Raw genomic sequence first — 17,399 nt, 5'->3', positions numbered from 1 at the left:
GGATCCAGGGAAGGAATAATGGAGACCAGGGAGACCATGCAAAACTTCAACTTTTTACGAGACTTGTTGAGGAAACGCAGATGCAGGATGGGTCTGAGGTCCCCTTTTGCCTTCAAGATAAGGAAGTAGCAGGAATAGAACCTTTTTCCTTTCATGTCCCGAGGGACCTCCTCCACCGCCCCCAGGCACAGGAGGTTCTAAATCTCTTGAATGAGGAGTTGCTCATGAGAAGGGTCCTTGAAAAGGGATGGTGAAGAGGGTGGGTGGAAGGGAGGGGAAGCCAAAAATTGCAGGGAATAGCCCCGAGATACTATGTTCAGCATCCAATGGTCCAAGGTGACCTGCAACCAGGCTGAATGGTAGGGATGAAGATGGTCGAGGAAGAACAAGGTGGATCTGGGAAATTGACTGGGGCACTGCTCTCCAGCGCAACTTCAAAATGAGTGCTTCTGGCCCCCAGGATGCTTTGCCAGGCTGGGCTGTGCAGGTGAGCGGGAGGAGGAAGGGCAGCGACAACTAAAACTCGTGTCTCTATCCCTTCTCCTTGCAAACCCCTGACAAGGCTGCCAAGGCCTTGGTGGCAGGGACAGCTGGAACTGCTTCCGTGCAGACTGCAGCATATGCATGCCCAGTGAGCAAAGGGTGGCCTGAGTGTCCTTTAACCCATGCAGCAGCGCATCTGTCTGTTTGGAAAAGAGACCATTCCCATCAAATGGGAGGTCCTGGATTGAGGTCTGCGTCTCTTGGGAAAGGCCGGCGGTCTAACACGATGAGCTGCGCCTCATAACCACTGCCACGGTGACCACCCTGGCTGCTGAGTTTGCAGCATCCCACGCCATATGGAAAGAACACCTAGCCGCTGCGGTGCCCTCCTCTACTAGGGTGCCGAATTCTTGGCCCAAACCCTGCAGGAGGTACTCCTTGAACTTACGGGGGGAGTCCCATAAATTAAAATTGTATCTGTCCAAGAGGGCCTGATGGCTTGCCACCCGAAATTGCAGGCTGGCAGTGGAATTTTTCTTCTAAAAAGGTCCAGTCTTTTGGCCTCTTTATTTTTGGGAGTTGAGCTGGTGTGCCCCTGCTTGTCTGTTTTGTTAGCTGCAGAGACAACCAGCGAGCCTGGAGGTGGGTGAGTATAAAAGGTACTCGAACCCTTTGGCCGGGACAAAGTACTTCTTTTCAGCCCTTTTGGAGATGAGAGGGATGGATGATGGGGTTTGCCAGAGGGCCTTCGCAATTTTGAGGATGCTGTCATGCACTGCTAGTGCAACACGGGCAGGGGTGGAGGCTGAGAGGACACTGAACAAGGCATCCGTATGGTCGTCCATCTCCTCCACCTCTAGACCCAAGTTCTCGGCCACCCATCGAAGCAGGGCCTGGTGTTCTTTAAAATCATCTGGCGGGCTGGCCCTCGAGAGTCCCCATGACCGCCTCGTCCAGGGATGAAGATGACGACTGTACAACCAGAGGCGGCCCTGGGGCATTGTCCCCCATGGGAGAGGGAGGTTTAGGGGTGGGTGCAGTCTCTTCTACCCTGCCTTGACTCTGGGATCAGGGAGTTTTTTAATTTAGTCAGGGAGTCCCACAGATTAAAATCATATCTCCCTAGCAAAGCCAGCTGGTGGGAGATACGTAGTTGAAGACTTGTCTGAGGGTGACTTCCATGAAGACAATCTTCAGCCTTATGTCCCTGTCCTTTTTATTGTGGGGTCTGAAGTCCCAAGAGATCTGGCACTTGTCCCTCACATGGGTTTCCCCCGAGCACTTCAAGCAGCTAGACTGCAGGTCACTCACGGGCATAGATTTGCCACAAGAGGAACAAGGCTTGAAGCCTGGTGACTGGGGCAAAGAAGTCTCTCGATGATAGGAACTAACTATATACACTAACTATACCAGTAAAAACTATACACACTAAACTATGATAACTATGAACGAAGGAGGAGTCTAAAAATCACTAGGAAGAAGCCTTGCTACAGTAAGAAGGGTCATTCCAGCAACTGTCACGGGCGGTAAGAAGGAACTGAGAGGGTAAGGGCCGACGGTGCCCCTTATACTGTTGCATTAGTCGCTGGCTCCAGAGGGCACCAGAGCCAGCTGAATGGATACCATTGAGGGAAAAATCTCTGGCAACAGTGCACACAGCATGCACACACCTAACATGGAATGTATATGAGCAAGCACTTGAAGAACATGTATTTTAATTTATACATACACCAAAAATGCTCATTCATTTACAACTGTGAAGCAGAACTGACACCCCAAAGCTAGTGAGATTAATAAAGGCTGTGTATGCCATAAGGAAACAGTTTTCCTACTTAAAGATGGCAATCTGAATTATGAACATAAAATGTATCTATCTTGTTCAGTAGTTTATTATCTCTCTGGAGAAATGACCCAACAGTTCATTCCAATGCTGTATAAATGGGAGATGTAGGGAGAAAACAAAACAAAACAAAACATAAGATTGCATCTGTATGTTCTGAACTATTTAAGTGTGTGATTTAATTCTGTCTCAGCTGGTCAAGTAGTGATTTCTCAAACAGTGGTTGCGAGATATGCTACTTCAGAAAGAATCCACAAGGATTCTATAGAGAGCCTCAACTTCAGTGCCCATATGAATAGCTTCACATCAACTTATTGACATGAAGAGGAGTGAGGAAGCCCTTCTGCATTTCACATTGTCATAATAAATTACATCAGCTGTAATTCTGTGATTAGACATCAGCATGTCTTATGTAAACAAAAGTAAAGAAGGGATGGGAAAAGAGAATTCCACTTTGGAAACAAATACAGTTTTTGTTTCTATGGGTAGAATAATATCTGGCGCTTCTAAAATCTTTTCATCTAGTTGGGAAAGCAAACCCCGCCAAGAAACAGGCTGAGTAGGATATCTGTTCATTAGGGGAAAATGGACTTTAAGTCACAGGACTATCGATCTATAGAGCAGCGTGGGTGTCTTCCTCTTTGTTTTGTGAATGCTGCCTTGATCTCTTGCATGTAAGATTTGGACTAGCTGAGTCTATTTATTTCCTTTTGTGATACTTCTATACAAAATGGTACAGAAGACTTAACAGGGAAGGTTTTGCTATTCTAGTGGCACCCTTGTGAGTCAGGGAGTTGGAGATTCCATCAGTGTAGTCTGTGACTATGCTACGGCATTGCACCAACATAGATATGGAGGTGCACCTGTGCCACTGTAGCGTCTGTATAGTAGACATGGTCTCGAACTGAGTTAATGCCATCACGAACATACAGAGAACATGTGGGAGCTGTCTAAGTAGCTGTTGCCAGTGTGGTGAGGGGAGGGAGAAAAGCCAGCCTCTGCCCTCTCCAGGGCTCATCATATAGGCTCCTTTGTGGGCATCACATGGGGCAGGAAACCCATACCTACTGGGGGGGGAGGGAAGGGAAGAGGAGCCTTGCTGGACTTCCTCCCATAACTTTCCACCCCTGTTCTTATCACCACACTGGGGGCTCCATATGTAGACAGAGATCCCAGAGGTGGGGAAGAGAGAGGCCAGGCTTCCTTCAACCACCCACAAGACCCATCATGTGGTGCTGGTGGCCAATTTCCCCTCTGGAAGCACCATATGGGACAAGAGTGCCAATTCCCAGGGGTGGAGAGAGTCAGAATGGTCAGGCTTCCCCCAGCTCCACACTCATTGGACCCCAACACTTGGACCCAGAGATCCATTCCACTTTGGATAATAGCCATCTCCTGATGCCAGCTAATCTAATTAGTCCTGTACCTCAAGCAGTGGCAGCATCTGCTGCAGTGCTGAAGGTTCAGCTTTCAAACTGCTGATGATTCATTCAGAGAGTTGCACACAAACCATCTTCCTTTAAAAGAAAGTTTGTAATTACATTTAAAAAGCTAAATCAAAAGAACGTTGTTTGGGTTGAAAAGTGAAGCACTGGGAAGTTAAGAAATGCCAGAATTAAGGTTGCCTGAGCAATCCTAATTCACCTCCCTTGTATGTATACATTATGATAATCTTGATTACATTACTACATACTATTATTCAACAGGACCTCCTTCAGTGGCTAGAATGGATTTACGAGAAGGCAAAATTAAGATGACGCCCCTATATCTGGCATTTCCTAACTTTCAAGTACTTGACTTTGCAACCTAAATGAAGTATTTTTAATATAGCTATTTTGTATTTAATTAACTATTTACAGCATTAATATAGGATTGTTGTAATCTGCACTATCTACTGTTCTCTGATCTGTCGTGGCAATTAAAATCAGAGGCACTGGGACTGCTCACTATCCCAATGTAATATCAAGAGGAAGGCTGTTAAGGGATTGTATGTCTGGACTGTCCTCCCCCTTGATATAATGGTTGCTGAACAGGGTCAAGGCTGGGGTAATAATGACCAGCAGTAAAGTAAAGAGAAGCAGATCTAATTCTTCCCTGTGTTAAAACTCCCCCTCCCCTGCCTGACTTGGGAGAGTTCTGCACTTCCAGAAGTCATCTCGGCTAGGAGGTGAGGGCTCAACAGCTAGGGGAACTGAAGCGAAAGCAACAGGAGAGTTGCTGAGGCCCCTAGCCTTTCAACAGTAAAGCAGCAGCATCTTTGGGGTTGCGGAGAATGTATAAAGATGAGATGCCCAAGCCAGGTGTCTCCTCTCCCCTAAAGGAGGATCTATCCCTGCTCCAGTTTCCTTTCTTCTTTGGAAGAAAGATAAATCTAATACACAGGTTATACAGAGACTACATAAAATCTCTTTTGAAATACTGTAAAGTCTTCTAAAATGCTGGAAGTTTCCCTCCCGCAAAAAAACCATTTTTCCAGAACAAGTTCCCAGGCACTTCAGTTTTATTTGTTTTTTATACCAAAGCAATTCCCACATCCTGGTCAAGTCAAAATAATAATATTTTTAGAAATGTGCCTACTCAGCTGCACAGATTTATGTACAAGCATGCCTATACGCTCTTTGTTTGGCTGGCCATGGAACTGCTACTTGAGGCCAAACTGCCTTCAGTTACCTTGTTATTTTGTCCTCATTCTCTTCCCTTTACTTTGGCCCATCATTGAAGATGAAGCAATGCTACGTCAGCACACACCACTGAAACTTATGATGACAACCTCTGGTGAGTTGCCTGGTTAGTATTTTGATCTACTTTTACCAAACTGCCACTACTCCAGGCAACACAGCATATGTCTGCTCCCTATCAGCCCACAGTTACCCACAAATTAATGTTCTGCTGTCCCCTAATATACTTCATCTGTTCTACCTATTTCACCAAACAGGCTCTGATTCTGAGAATTCCTTTTGTCTTTTGTGCTTTCCAGTTTGTGTACTTGGCTTCTCAGTTTCCAATATATTTTCCAGAATCTTCCATGAACTGTAAGCCATCTTGGCTTCTAATTCTCCTACCCCATCTGCTTCTTGTCCTTTGTCTCTCACCTCTTCTTTATCTATTATTGTTTCCTCTCCATCCACTATGCTTTGAACCCAATTTATTAGCTCACACATATACCCGTGCCCAATACAGATAGTAATGTAGAAGCACTATTCTGGCTCTTTTCACTCACCCAGTCAGTCACTGCTTCCAAGGCGAGTTCAAAGATTTGACTCCTTTTTGAAGATAATGTTAGTTATCCATGTCATCTGATGAGTTCACAAATAGTTACCTTTAAGTTCTATGAAACAAGGCAATAGGTCTCCTGGAACTCCAAACAGTAATGTGGCACTGCTACGTGGGGCAGCATGCTTCAGAATGTGATTTCACCAAATGATATCAAGAAATAAACTATATAATCTATCCCAGTCACCTGTACTAATGTAATTATTGTAAACTGTTAGCTTTGGGATGAACATTAAGAGTTTCAGAACAAAAAAAAAAAAGATGCTTGTGTTACAAGTGAGACGTGAATTGCGCATATAAACTATTCTGTTTTCCCATAGAAATTTAATTTAAATGTTATGTGCAGCAAAGAGAAAGGAAGTTGAAAGACTTCAACATTTAATCTAAAAGCATTTTTGCCATAGATTTTAATGTCACCTCTTTATTAAAAAAAAAAGAATCAAAGAATATAACATTTGTAATATTAACAAAGAAATTATTAAAATACATTTCTTAAGAGCACTATTGTATTTCCTGTCCTTTTCTGCCTAGCAAATTAAGATCTGAGTAATACATGGGCACAGGAGTCTGTGTTAGCAGATCCTGTGACGCAAGATTGTGACCTTGTTTACTTGATGACTAAATTCTGAAGCCAGCGGCACAAGTCACAAAGTACAGCAGGAAATATAATACTGAAACTCAGTAAATTATCTTTATTTGTTTTTTATGAATCTGTCTAGTGTAAATGAGTCACAGCTAAATTAGCTCATAATTTAATTAAAAACTAAACTTTTATTAAATCAATTTCTTGTTTGTTGTGAAAGATTTCTTTTGTGGCAAAACTAATTTGGTGTGCAATAAAAATTTTTAAATACAAGCTTGTTACTAGAATAGTCCCAAATTAAACTGATCACACTCAGTTTTAAACACTGCAGTGACTAGCTAAAGCACACAGGGCAGGTAGCAGCAGAGAAAATGCATTAAATTCAAGTAGTCTCATAAAAATTTAAGCCTTACAGGCAAAAAAGTCAAAAGTGACTTAAGGTAGGTTTCTTTCTTTTAATGAAACTAATAGGCACATACTGTAGTACTATAACCATTTAAATGTATACACAAAAGATAAAGTATGGTGCTTGACACCCCATAAATACCATAGATAAGACAAGAAAAGCAGAATTCTACTTACGGATATGATTCTGAAAGTTGCCGAGCTATTTTATAAGCTGCTGGGTCTCTGTCTAGTGCATATATTGTAATATCAGTTACTTTCTGTAGAAGAGCTGTAGTATGACCTCCTGCTCCAAACGTCATATCAAGCATACGCTGTTGAATGCAAAAGAAACAATACTGTTACTTAATAATATAAGGTAAAGAAACCTACTGTTGATTTAAGCCTTTTCTAGTTAACCTCTCTAATATGGTGTGGAAGAATAAATATTAAATCCATTTCACAAGCTTTTTTTGAAAACATTTTAAAGCAATTTTCATTGAACATGCTTCAAAGAACAGCACAAGCCAATTCACATTTATTTTCTTTTGCTCAGATTGTGATCCCACATGGAGGGGAGCCTCTACGCAGAAGATGAGGTCAGTCACTTCCTGCAACATCATATCTTCCCTTTCCCCTTTCTCCTGACTTCAAAGGAGGTTGAAGGGTCTAAGCACTTCACAGGATTTACTCAGCAACTTGTAGGATTGTGCTTAAAAGGAAGGATGATGGGTATGTACAAAACACCAGTGGTTCACAACTTCTTTTCTGGATCCCAACTTGTGATGGGCTGGCAAATGAACTCCCTTACAAGCTGTCCCCACACGTCACATCCTGCCACTACTAAAGCTGTCTCTTGTCTCTTTCCACTTTTCTGCATCTCCTTTTTATTCCCCTTTTCATTTTTTTCCCCTTTCATATGTATATTTCTTTCCTTTTTGCACCATGAACCTCTCTCCTTTTCTCTTGTTGCACCTCTTCTTATTTCTCATTCAAAGGCTACACACTGCTTGGGTTTAGCTGCAACGCAGGTTTCCTTTAAGCTAAGTAGAGTCCTATAGAAGAAAAAGAAAATAACTGATGTTTGGACCACTGGTCTGCAGCTTGTACTTGTACCTCTTCTGTACTGAACACGTGAACCGTTCCAAAATTAGGGGCTTCCAGAAAAACAAGAAGGAAAAGTTGGTAGCTTTCAAGGAACTGCTTATCTAAAGGAGCACATTTACAGAGACACTGTAATCCAGGCACTGTCTATACACTAACATTAGGAGTCTGGGTAGCAAACAAGAGGAATTAGAATTGCTCATTTATAAGCATAAATTTGATCAAGTTGGTATTACTGAAACCTGGTGGGATGATTCCCATGACTGGAATTTTAAAATCAATGGTTATGAGCTATTTAGGAAGGATCAAGAGGGCAAAAAGGAGGCGGGAGTAGTATTCTATATAAAAATGGACTAACCTGTTTCCGAGTCACTGATAACTCAGAAGAAAATTATCTTGACTGATTTAGATCAATGCCTTAACAGATAAAGCAGAAGATGGGGTATTAGGGTATGTCTACACTGGCAGAGTTACATTGCCAGCAGTTACAGAACTGCTCAGAGAGTGCTGAAGGGAAACCACTGTTGTGTGTTCACACTGTCAGCTATATGCGCAATAGCGTGTTCACATCTACGGCACTTGCAGTGATATTCGGAGCGGTGCACTCTGGGCAGCTATCCCACAAAGCATCTCTTCTTCTTCTTGTGGGAAGGAGGAGAGGGTCACGGGGCATCCTGGGTCCTGTCCCAATGCCCGTGATTCATTGCCTCACATCCGAACAATCCCATCCTGTGAATCCATCCGCATTTGGCACCATCTTTCAACAGTTTGTGTACTGTGTGCTCTGCCTCTTCATTCTGCAGGAATGGATCTCGCACTGTTGACCAACATGCTACTCGTTCTCACTAACACGAGCAGCAGTGGAGTTAATCCTTAAACTACAGAGGCAAGAGCAGTTCAACATTGATCTCGCCACGCGTAGTAGCTACGACACAAGATTGCTCGTGGCATTCACAGAGGTGCTGACCACAGTGGAACACAACTTTTGGGCTCAGGAAACAAGCACTGAGTGGTGGGATCACATCGTCATGCACGTCTGGGATGATGAGCAGTGACAGCAGAACTTTCGGATGAAGAAAGCCACATTCATGGGACTATGTGATGAGTTCACTCCAGCCCTGCGACATAAGGATACAAAAATGAGAGCTGCCTTGTCGTTGGAGAAGCGCATGGTGATTGAACTGTGGAAGCTGGCTACTCCAGACTGCTACCAATTGGTCGCTAACCAGTTCGGAGTGGGAAAGTCTACCATTGGATTCGTGTTGATGGAAGTGTGCAGGGCCATTAATCGCATCCTGTTCCGAAAGACTGTGACTATGGGCAACGTGTGTGACATTGTGGATGGCTTTGCACAAATGGGCTTTCCTAACTGCAGAGAGGTGCAGAAGGTCCTCTTTAGTTCTTCATGGCTGCTCTCTAACACATCCTCGTCCAAGATTTCCTTCTCCTGGCTCGGTGCCACCCTGTGACAAGAATAAAGTCCAGACCAGTGATATATATATACCTGATGCTTCAAAAAGGTCAAGCCACTTGTATCAAATTTCATATACTATTAAAGAAAACTGTAAAAGTTGAGAGGCCAGATCAGTTGCTGGTGCAAATGGCCAAAGTAAACAAAAGTGATGATATACAAACAGGTTTCAGAGTAGCAGCCGTGTTAGTCTGTATCCGCAAAAAGAACAGGAGTACTTGTGGCACCTTTGTTAGTCTTTAAGGTGCCACAAGTACTCCTGTTTTTTTTGGATATACAAACAGTTGCACTAAATTCTAGTAATAGCACTGACAAGTGCTGCAACCACACTCCTTAATGTTGCTCCTTTAATCTCGTGAATAACCAGTAGAATCAAGACAATAGGAGCACTTAAAAACAAAAGGACAAATACTTTATTTTATATTATCCCATTAACACACAATAATAAAAACAGCTATACCCACAGCAACAGAAGAAGAGAACAAACAAACAGGATTAAAAGGCAGACTTCTGTGACATAATATACATGCACAACTCCCTGAGACTTCACCTTATGAGTCCTGGCCCTTAATTTGTTTTTTAAAAACTTGGAGGAAATCTACATTTTGAATTGCCAAAAAGAGAATGTTCGCAGGCAAGGGACATAACATGAAAAAAGTCAGAACCAAATGAGGAAGTGATATACATAGAGCATTGGAATGACCTAGGATACACAGGAACATACGAGCCATGGAAGAACTTTACATATTATCAATGAAATACTAAAAATCAATATGTTGATGAACTGTCAATCAATTGAGCTTGGATAAAATGGGTGAAATAAGATACAAATGTCTAGCTAGTCTGCGTAATAATTCTTACAGACTATTTCTAGCCATTCAAATTCATGAAGATGAATATAATTAAACTTCAAAATTTTCTCTCCCTCTCCCATTTACAATTACTGTCCTGGATAAGAACACAGCATAGGATTTTTTATTTTAATTTAATTTTATTTATTTATTTTTTAAAGAGGCATGGATAGGTAGTTCAGTATCCAAATTTAGGCTTTGTTTAAAAAAAAATCTTTAAAATTTAGTAAGACCTCAAGGATCATCTAGTCTAACCCCGTGCCAAGCTGCAAGATTTGTTTTGTCTAAACCATTCAAGACAGATGGCTATCCAGCCTCTTTTTGAAAACCTCCAATGAAGGAGCTTCTGCAACCTCCCTAAGCAGTCTGTTCCATTGCCCTACAGTTAAGAAGTTTTTCCAGAGATTTAATCTAAATCTGCTATGCTGTAATTTGAACCCATTGCCTCTTGTCCTGCCGTCTGTGGCAAGAGAACAACTTTTCTCTGTCTTTTTTATGGCAGCCCTGCAAGTATATGAAGACTGCTATCATGTCCCCACCTTAATCTCCTCTTTTCCAAACTAAACATACCCATTTCTCAAATGGCTTGAGTTCCATCCCTTTGATCATCTTTGCAGCTCGCCTCTGGATCCTTTCTGGTTTCTCTACATCCTTTCTATACATTGGTGACCAAAATTTGACACAGTACTCCAGTACACAGTACTTAATACTGCATTTGCTTTTTTTGCCACAGCATCACTTGTTGACTCATGTTGAGGTTGTGATCCACCACAATTCCCAGATCCTTTTCAGCAGTGCTGATGTCAAGCGAGTTACCCATCTGTATTTGTGCATTTGGCTTTTCTTCCTATGTGTAGCACCTTACATTTGTCTTCGTTGAATTTCATGTTGTTGTCTGTAGCCCAGTTCTCCAATTCATCAAGATCCCAATTATGTATCCACTTAATGGTAGTTCCGCTGCGCCTGCATTTCTCCAGCTTATCAAAATATCAGGTGTGACTGTGTCAAAAGCCTTGCTGAAGTCCAGGTATATTATGTCTACCACATTCTCCCTATCCTCCAAACCAGTTACCTTGTTAAAGAAGGAAATCAAGCTGGTTTGGCATGATTTGTTCTTAGTAAATCCATGTTGGCTGCTAGTTGTTACCCCTATATCCTCCACGTATTAGCAAATTGGATGTTTTATTGCCAAAAGGAGTTTGCCTGGGAACTATCCAAGAGGAGCTATGATGAGTGCTACTGAGGTAGGTGCTGCATTCGGGGGCTGTACTGTGAGGTGAATATCTGAGCCTCTGTCTGCTGTGACCTTTTGTTTGACTACTGTTTGACTGGTCCTAGTTGCTGGGACTGTTTAACCAAGTGTTTGTTTGTTTAAAAAGTGTGAATTGGGAGTGCTTTGTTCCAGGTGGGCCTTGAGTGACTGGTTGAAGTGTGACCCAGGAGTGGTTTTAAGCCAGAGGAAATGCTTAGGGTATATGTCTACACTGCTCACATTTCAGCATTGTGACGTGGGCAGTGTAGACACGCTTTATTGCCAGGGAGAGCTCTCCTGATGATAAAAAAAAACAACACTCTGAACGAGGTGACAAAGCTACCACTGCAGTGATTTCCGGCGATAAAGCGCTGTCTATACTGGTGCTTTTTAGCACTAAAACTTTTGTCGCTCAGGGGGGTGTTTTTTCACACCCCTGAACGACTAAAGTTTTAGCACTGAAAGTGGCAGTGTAGGCACAGCCTTAGAGCCAGCAACCTTATAAAAAGGCAGACAGTTATGAACTAGGGAGCAGGGAACAGAAGAGACGCAAACAGACAGACTTTGCCTGGGAACTAACTGAGAGGAGCTATGGTGATTCAAACATCCCTGCCACATTTCCTACTCACACTTTGCAGCACTCTCCTAATGTTTGGGACCCATACAACCATATGAAATAATTAATGGTAAATTGGATACTATGATTTATGTTTTACCCTAACAAGAGGATATTCCATTAACCTAAGGGCAGCAAATGGCAGCAAATGTGTGACTGAAAATAAAAACATTTTACATAACAATGTCCAACAAGGCATTTGTGGAACTCAGTGGCATAACCCATCGAGTCCAAGAGTTTAGCTGAATTAAATAAAAAGACATTTATATGAATAAAAAAAATCCACAGTTATGTATGTGTGTAGATGAAAGAGAGAGAAAGAAAGAGAGGAAGAGAGAGAGTATTCTCTCTAACAAAACTGTGGATTTAAATAAAAAACACCAAGTTTTAGAGCATAAGCAATCACTAACTGACAGGGGGTTAGGAAAAATGTTCGCTAATGAACAAGATATTTCATGGGGCCTAAATAGATCCTAATTGTCCAATACAGCATTTCTTGCACCATCCTCTCAACTATCTAATACTCGTTACGTAGGAAACTGGAATTCACAGTCTAATATGGTATTCCTATTCCTAAAAGAAATGACAAAAAACAAAGCGAACAATGTTAATTTGTTTTATTTGTCTAAGTTTAGTTTTGCAAATAGCAAAAATTAAATTTGACAGCATAAATGATGACAAGTAAAATTGATATTTTAAATTATTAAGAGCAGGTTAGACAAACACCTGTCGGGGTGTCCGAGATAATATTTAGTCCTGCCATGAATGCAGGGAACTGGACTAGATGACCTCTCGAAGTCTCTTCCAGAACTATGATTCTAATAACCTATTGAACAGTCTCAACTCCCCACAGAAAAATATGAAGGAACTATGTGAGAATAAACTAAACAGTGCTTTCTGTTCCCTACATAGGATTAACCTGAACAGGAAACAACATGGTCATAATAATCTTCAGTGTCACTTTAAAATTAGATTAAAGATATAGATTTTGCAAGAATTTGAAAGAATTTCCTAGCACCACATGAATCACTTCTGAAGTAAACATTAGCTTTAAAAAGCCAGCATATAGGAAGAGCCTTTGGAACAAACAAGCACTCTTATTTGATACTAGAAATAGAATTATATTCTCCAAGTTTAAAAAAAAATACTTAAAATAGGGCAATATTCAGTCTTACAACATTGGCAGGGACAGTCCAAACGGCCACAAATAGTTCTATAACCAAGTCAAAGCACAATTATAGTTCATATCTCCTTCACAATATTTGCAGCTGCAATTTTATCGCACTTAAGTCACAAGAAACCTTCACATGTGGTTAAAAAAAAAAAAAAAAAGGATTAATCCCCACTGTGTTTGTTTCCCGGTATGATTTCTTCTCCAGAGGCCTCCTTCTCTTAACTGACTTGATTTTTGGAACTTTATTATACAGATTTTGATCCTTCATCTGTTCTCTCATTAATTCTGACCAGGTGTTTAGTATAATTTAATCTGGGAGGAACAGTGGAAAGGTCAGTTGATGAAGTCACACTGACCATCATACATCCAGATAATACGGCAACATTTAAATGTTCACTAAACTAAATTCTGTAGATCTCATATTTCACTGAGGACTACTAGACTAGCTCTGTGCAAATGTGTGTCAAACACACCTTTTCCCTCTTTTCAATACAAGTTCACTTGTATTGAACTTAATTGTTCCAATAGGATGAAATGTGTCAACAAGGCTCAACACATATTTCAACAAAAGCTTAGTCAATCCTTTGGTGACATTGACTATTAATGAGCTGTACTATAAATAATATATATAAGTTAATACAAAACTATAATCAGTAGTGCAAAAAAGATAAAAGAAAAGAATGAGGATGAACTTGTGGTTAGTGCATAAAATTAAGATTTGGCACTCTGATACCACAGTAACAGGTTGCCAAAGGGGCTTTATTGTTCTTACTCATTTGTATTGTGGTAACACAAAAAACTGAATTTACACTCAAAAAAACAATAGGAAACTGTTACTGTGATCCTCCAACCAGGTGCACTATAGGCCACTTCAGTTTAAAGTACATTTTGGCTCAGAAACAAAGTGCACAGTTTTCCACACACAATCCCTGAATGGTACAGGCAAAAAATCTGTAAGTGTGCACTAGTAACGAGTAATCCACAATTTTGGGTGTGCTACTCAGAAACACAAGTTTGAAAATCTGGCTCCAAAAACAAAATGATCAACTTAACGTATCAAGCAAAATAAAATATTTTTTTATTATTAACAAAAGTGTTTTGGAGCATTAATCAGAGTTCAAGCTAAATTACAGTAGTACAGTACTTCACAATATATTATTTATGGCCTCCATTCATGTCTGGAGTAGAGAAAAGTCACTTACAAATTTGTCTTCCACTTTCTCTCTAGCCCAGTGGTTCTCAAACATATTTGATTGGACTCCCCTTCTTTGTCTCGATAGCTGTTTACGTCCCCCCACCTCCTCAAGTACATATACTACCACCCAGCTCTGAAGGCAGCACCACGCTGGCAGCAGCACAAAAATAAGGGTGGCAATGTTAAAAGTGATATTTGTCAATATCAATTTTCACAGCTGACTTAGTGCCCCATTCCCACCCTTACTTCTGTGCTGTTGCTGCCGCCACCCTGGGGCTGACAGACGGAGTTTTGCCGCCTCCTGGTGAGGGACTGCTGGAAGGACAGGGTGGAGGAGAGCCCAAGCGGCAGGGCTCCAGCTGTCCCCTTTATCCTCACCTCTCAGGTGTGCACGGCCCTTCTGCAGGAGCCCTAGCCATCAAAGATTGACAGCCAGAGCTCTTTAAATAAAAGAAAAAAACAGCACACATCTTACACCTCCCTTGACTCATTCTCGTTCCTTCCTTAGCAGGCCCGCCCAATAGTTTGAAAACCGCTACTCTAAACTGATTATTTCTAATCAAATACAACTAAATGACATTCTATCCCCATGGTCCTATAAATACCAGAAAAGATTACAACATGAAATCTTCACTTCTGTAGTTAAGGTAGTTAAGACGTCCCCTTAGGAATTTTATGTTCAGTTTGTGATTGTACATTTTAGAAAATATTCAGGTCTTTCATGATACATGGATGGCAGCAAATAGAAACTTTATGACATTTTCTCTAACATAGTTATACAGCTATAAAAGATCCATTTTCTTAATTTTGTATACAAGATTATTTTCTATTGAAAAGAAATCTTATGATAAATACCTTATGACATATCATACTATTGTGGTTTAAACTACTCTAATTCTTCTCACCACAACATTCAGCTTTCAGCAGAATTTACTCCTCTACACCTCTGTTGGCTTTGTAATTAGTTTTTTTCTAATTTTTAACAAAATGAGATTTGAAAAAATGTGATGATAAAATATTGAATTATTTTAAGCCCTGCAGTACTGATTCAGCCCAAGAGTCACATATTGAAACGACAATATTAAAACTGATCTTGAAAATTCTGCACAAAATACAAGCTTTTCATTCTCACTAATATGGATGCGTGTGTTTTCTTTTAAACAGAATGCTCTGTTCTATTTTGTGAAATTCAGAACTGTATCTAATAAATATAGTTTCTGTTATACTCATTAATTCTTTCAAATAATCACGGCCATACTTATATTTTTGTAATATTAATTTTCTCCCTCTGCTTCAACCTTAAACACATTTTCAAAGGACAGCCTGACATCAACAAAGGGGCTACAACATATTCAAGAAATGCTGAGCTGGAACTTGTTACATCATACATTATGCAAAATTAGTACGTTTTTACAGACTTTATGAGGCTCATACAAATAAAGCAAAGAATGAAGGCAATAACCAAAAGACCTACAGTCTAATAGGGCAGTAGGAGAGCAGGTCAATCTTAGAGGTGCATCACTATACTAAAAATAACAATGTAAAAGCAACATAAAAATACAATATAGACCTAACTACTTATTATGCTAGTTGTAGCACACAAACCACAAACTATTCAAATGTAGCAGGAAACAGCACTTTATATATTCTTTATAAATAAAGAGATTTGCTTCAAAAAAATACCTGACTATACTTAATTTAACCAAGACCATGTTTCCTGAGTGTGTTAGCAGGCACTCGCCTTCCACAGTCCAGAAACCAGAAAAAAATGCATGATCCTCTTTAATTAGGAAAGACTTGCAATAATAATTAATGCACTTTTCCTCCTTTTAATAGGATTAAAAAGGAAACAGAAGACAAAAAACCAAAATGACACTGAATTAGTTCAACAGACTTAGATAAGAAAAAGTAAATCATGATTATCCAGCATCCAAACCAGTGTAAACTTTCAGATTTTTGGTCAAAATACCTAGCACCTTTCCCTGAAATAAAAAAAAAAAAGTCCCTTTGATACAATTAAGATATCAAACGTCAAGATAACAATTTATCTTGACATACTGTTATACTGGATATCCTGACAAAAATAAAAATTCACAATAAATTATTTGTTTTAGAACAATGACATATTTATGCACTGGTGAGACAGACCACTGTATCATTGGTGTGTTCCAAATCAATCAAGACTAGATCACACACTTCTCTAAGATTTTACCAATCTTTCCTGCTCAATAGGATGACAAGACGACATTTGTCATAATAATGCATTTTCTACATCTGAAATGAATCACAGTGTATGCCTGTAAATACAGAGGGTTAGCCTACTAGTCTGCTTGTGTTTCTGAACCTGCTTGCCTGCTAGTGCTACCAAACTACTTGATTTATCATCTCATTGCCAGGCACTGCTAGTAGCTGTCTACTAAGTACATTTTCTTGTTTTATTTGTACCCATTTCATAGGCTTATATAAGAAAAAATCCCCAGAAACAAAAAAGCTGCATCACAAACAAAACAATATGTTGCAATAAATTTATTTTTTCCTTCATTTTATCAAAGCCTTGGTGTTACTATGATGACTCATTCTGCCTAAACTCCGCAAACATTTTAGTCTTGCTGTCTAAATTTCTCTCCTATTCACAGCAGAAATTGCTCATTGTCACAACTCAACTTGTTTTTTCAGTTTGCTTGATTTTTAACATATTGACTTTAAATACACTAAAATTAAAGTATTAAAGGATTCAACCTCTCTTGTGACTGATTCAGAGCTGGTGTAACCACTAGGCAACCTAGGCGGCCGCCTAGGGCGCCAAGATTTGGGGGTGCCAAAAAGCGGTGTCCGGCATCCCGGAAGTCAGCTGAGCGGGGCAGGGTGGGGAGCGAGGCCTCCAAAATAAACCCACCCCCGCAGCAAGGGGTGCCATGCAGGACGGTCAGTGGGAGCCTGTAGCGGAGCAAGGAGGAGACAGCCGGCCGGGTGCAGCAACCAGCGTGGCCGAGGGATGGAGCCGTTGTGGGAGGCAGGACGTGGTCCTGAGCTCAGGTAAGTTTTGCCCTCCAACATGCTGCGCCTGGGGCCGGGCGCAGCCTCCTGGGGTGAGGGAAAGTGAAACTAAACCCTGCAGCGCGATGGAGGGGAAAGGGCTGGTGTAGATGCCGCTTCCAAACACCGACCCCCCC

General features: G+C 40.8%; 1 protein-coding gene across 6 annotated transcripts in view; it reads right to left on the bottom strand.

Moving 5' to 3' along the window:
- METTL15 (methyltransferase like 15) overlaps positions 1-17,399 on the bottom strand; it is a 214,363-nt gene that overhangs the window by 101,451 nt on the left and 95,513 nt on the right. For all 6 annotated transcript variants that reach the window (XM_045016282.1, XM_045016281.1, XM_045016284.1 and 3 more), the window contains exon 3: positions 6,762-6,898. In XM_045016282.1, the coding sequence (XP_044872217.1) occupies positions 6,762-6,898 (137 nt within the window). The remainder of the gene's footprint in view (positions 1-6,761; positions 6,899-17,399) is intronic.

Source organism: Mauremys mutica, chromosome 4, assembly GCF_020497125.1.
Source record: "Mauremys mutica isolate MM-2020 ecotype Southern chromosome 4, ASM2049712v1, whole genome shotgun sequence".
Lineage (NCBI taxonomy): Eukaryota > Metazoa > Chordata > Testudines > Geoemydidae > Mauremys > Mauremys mutica.
The sequence above is the reverse complement of the archived record's forward strand: the minus strand, read 5'-3'. Positions and strand labels throughout refer to the sequence as shown.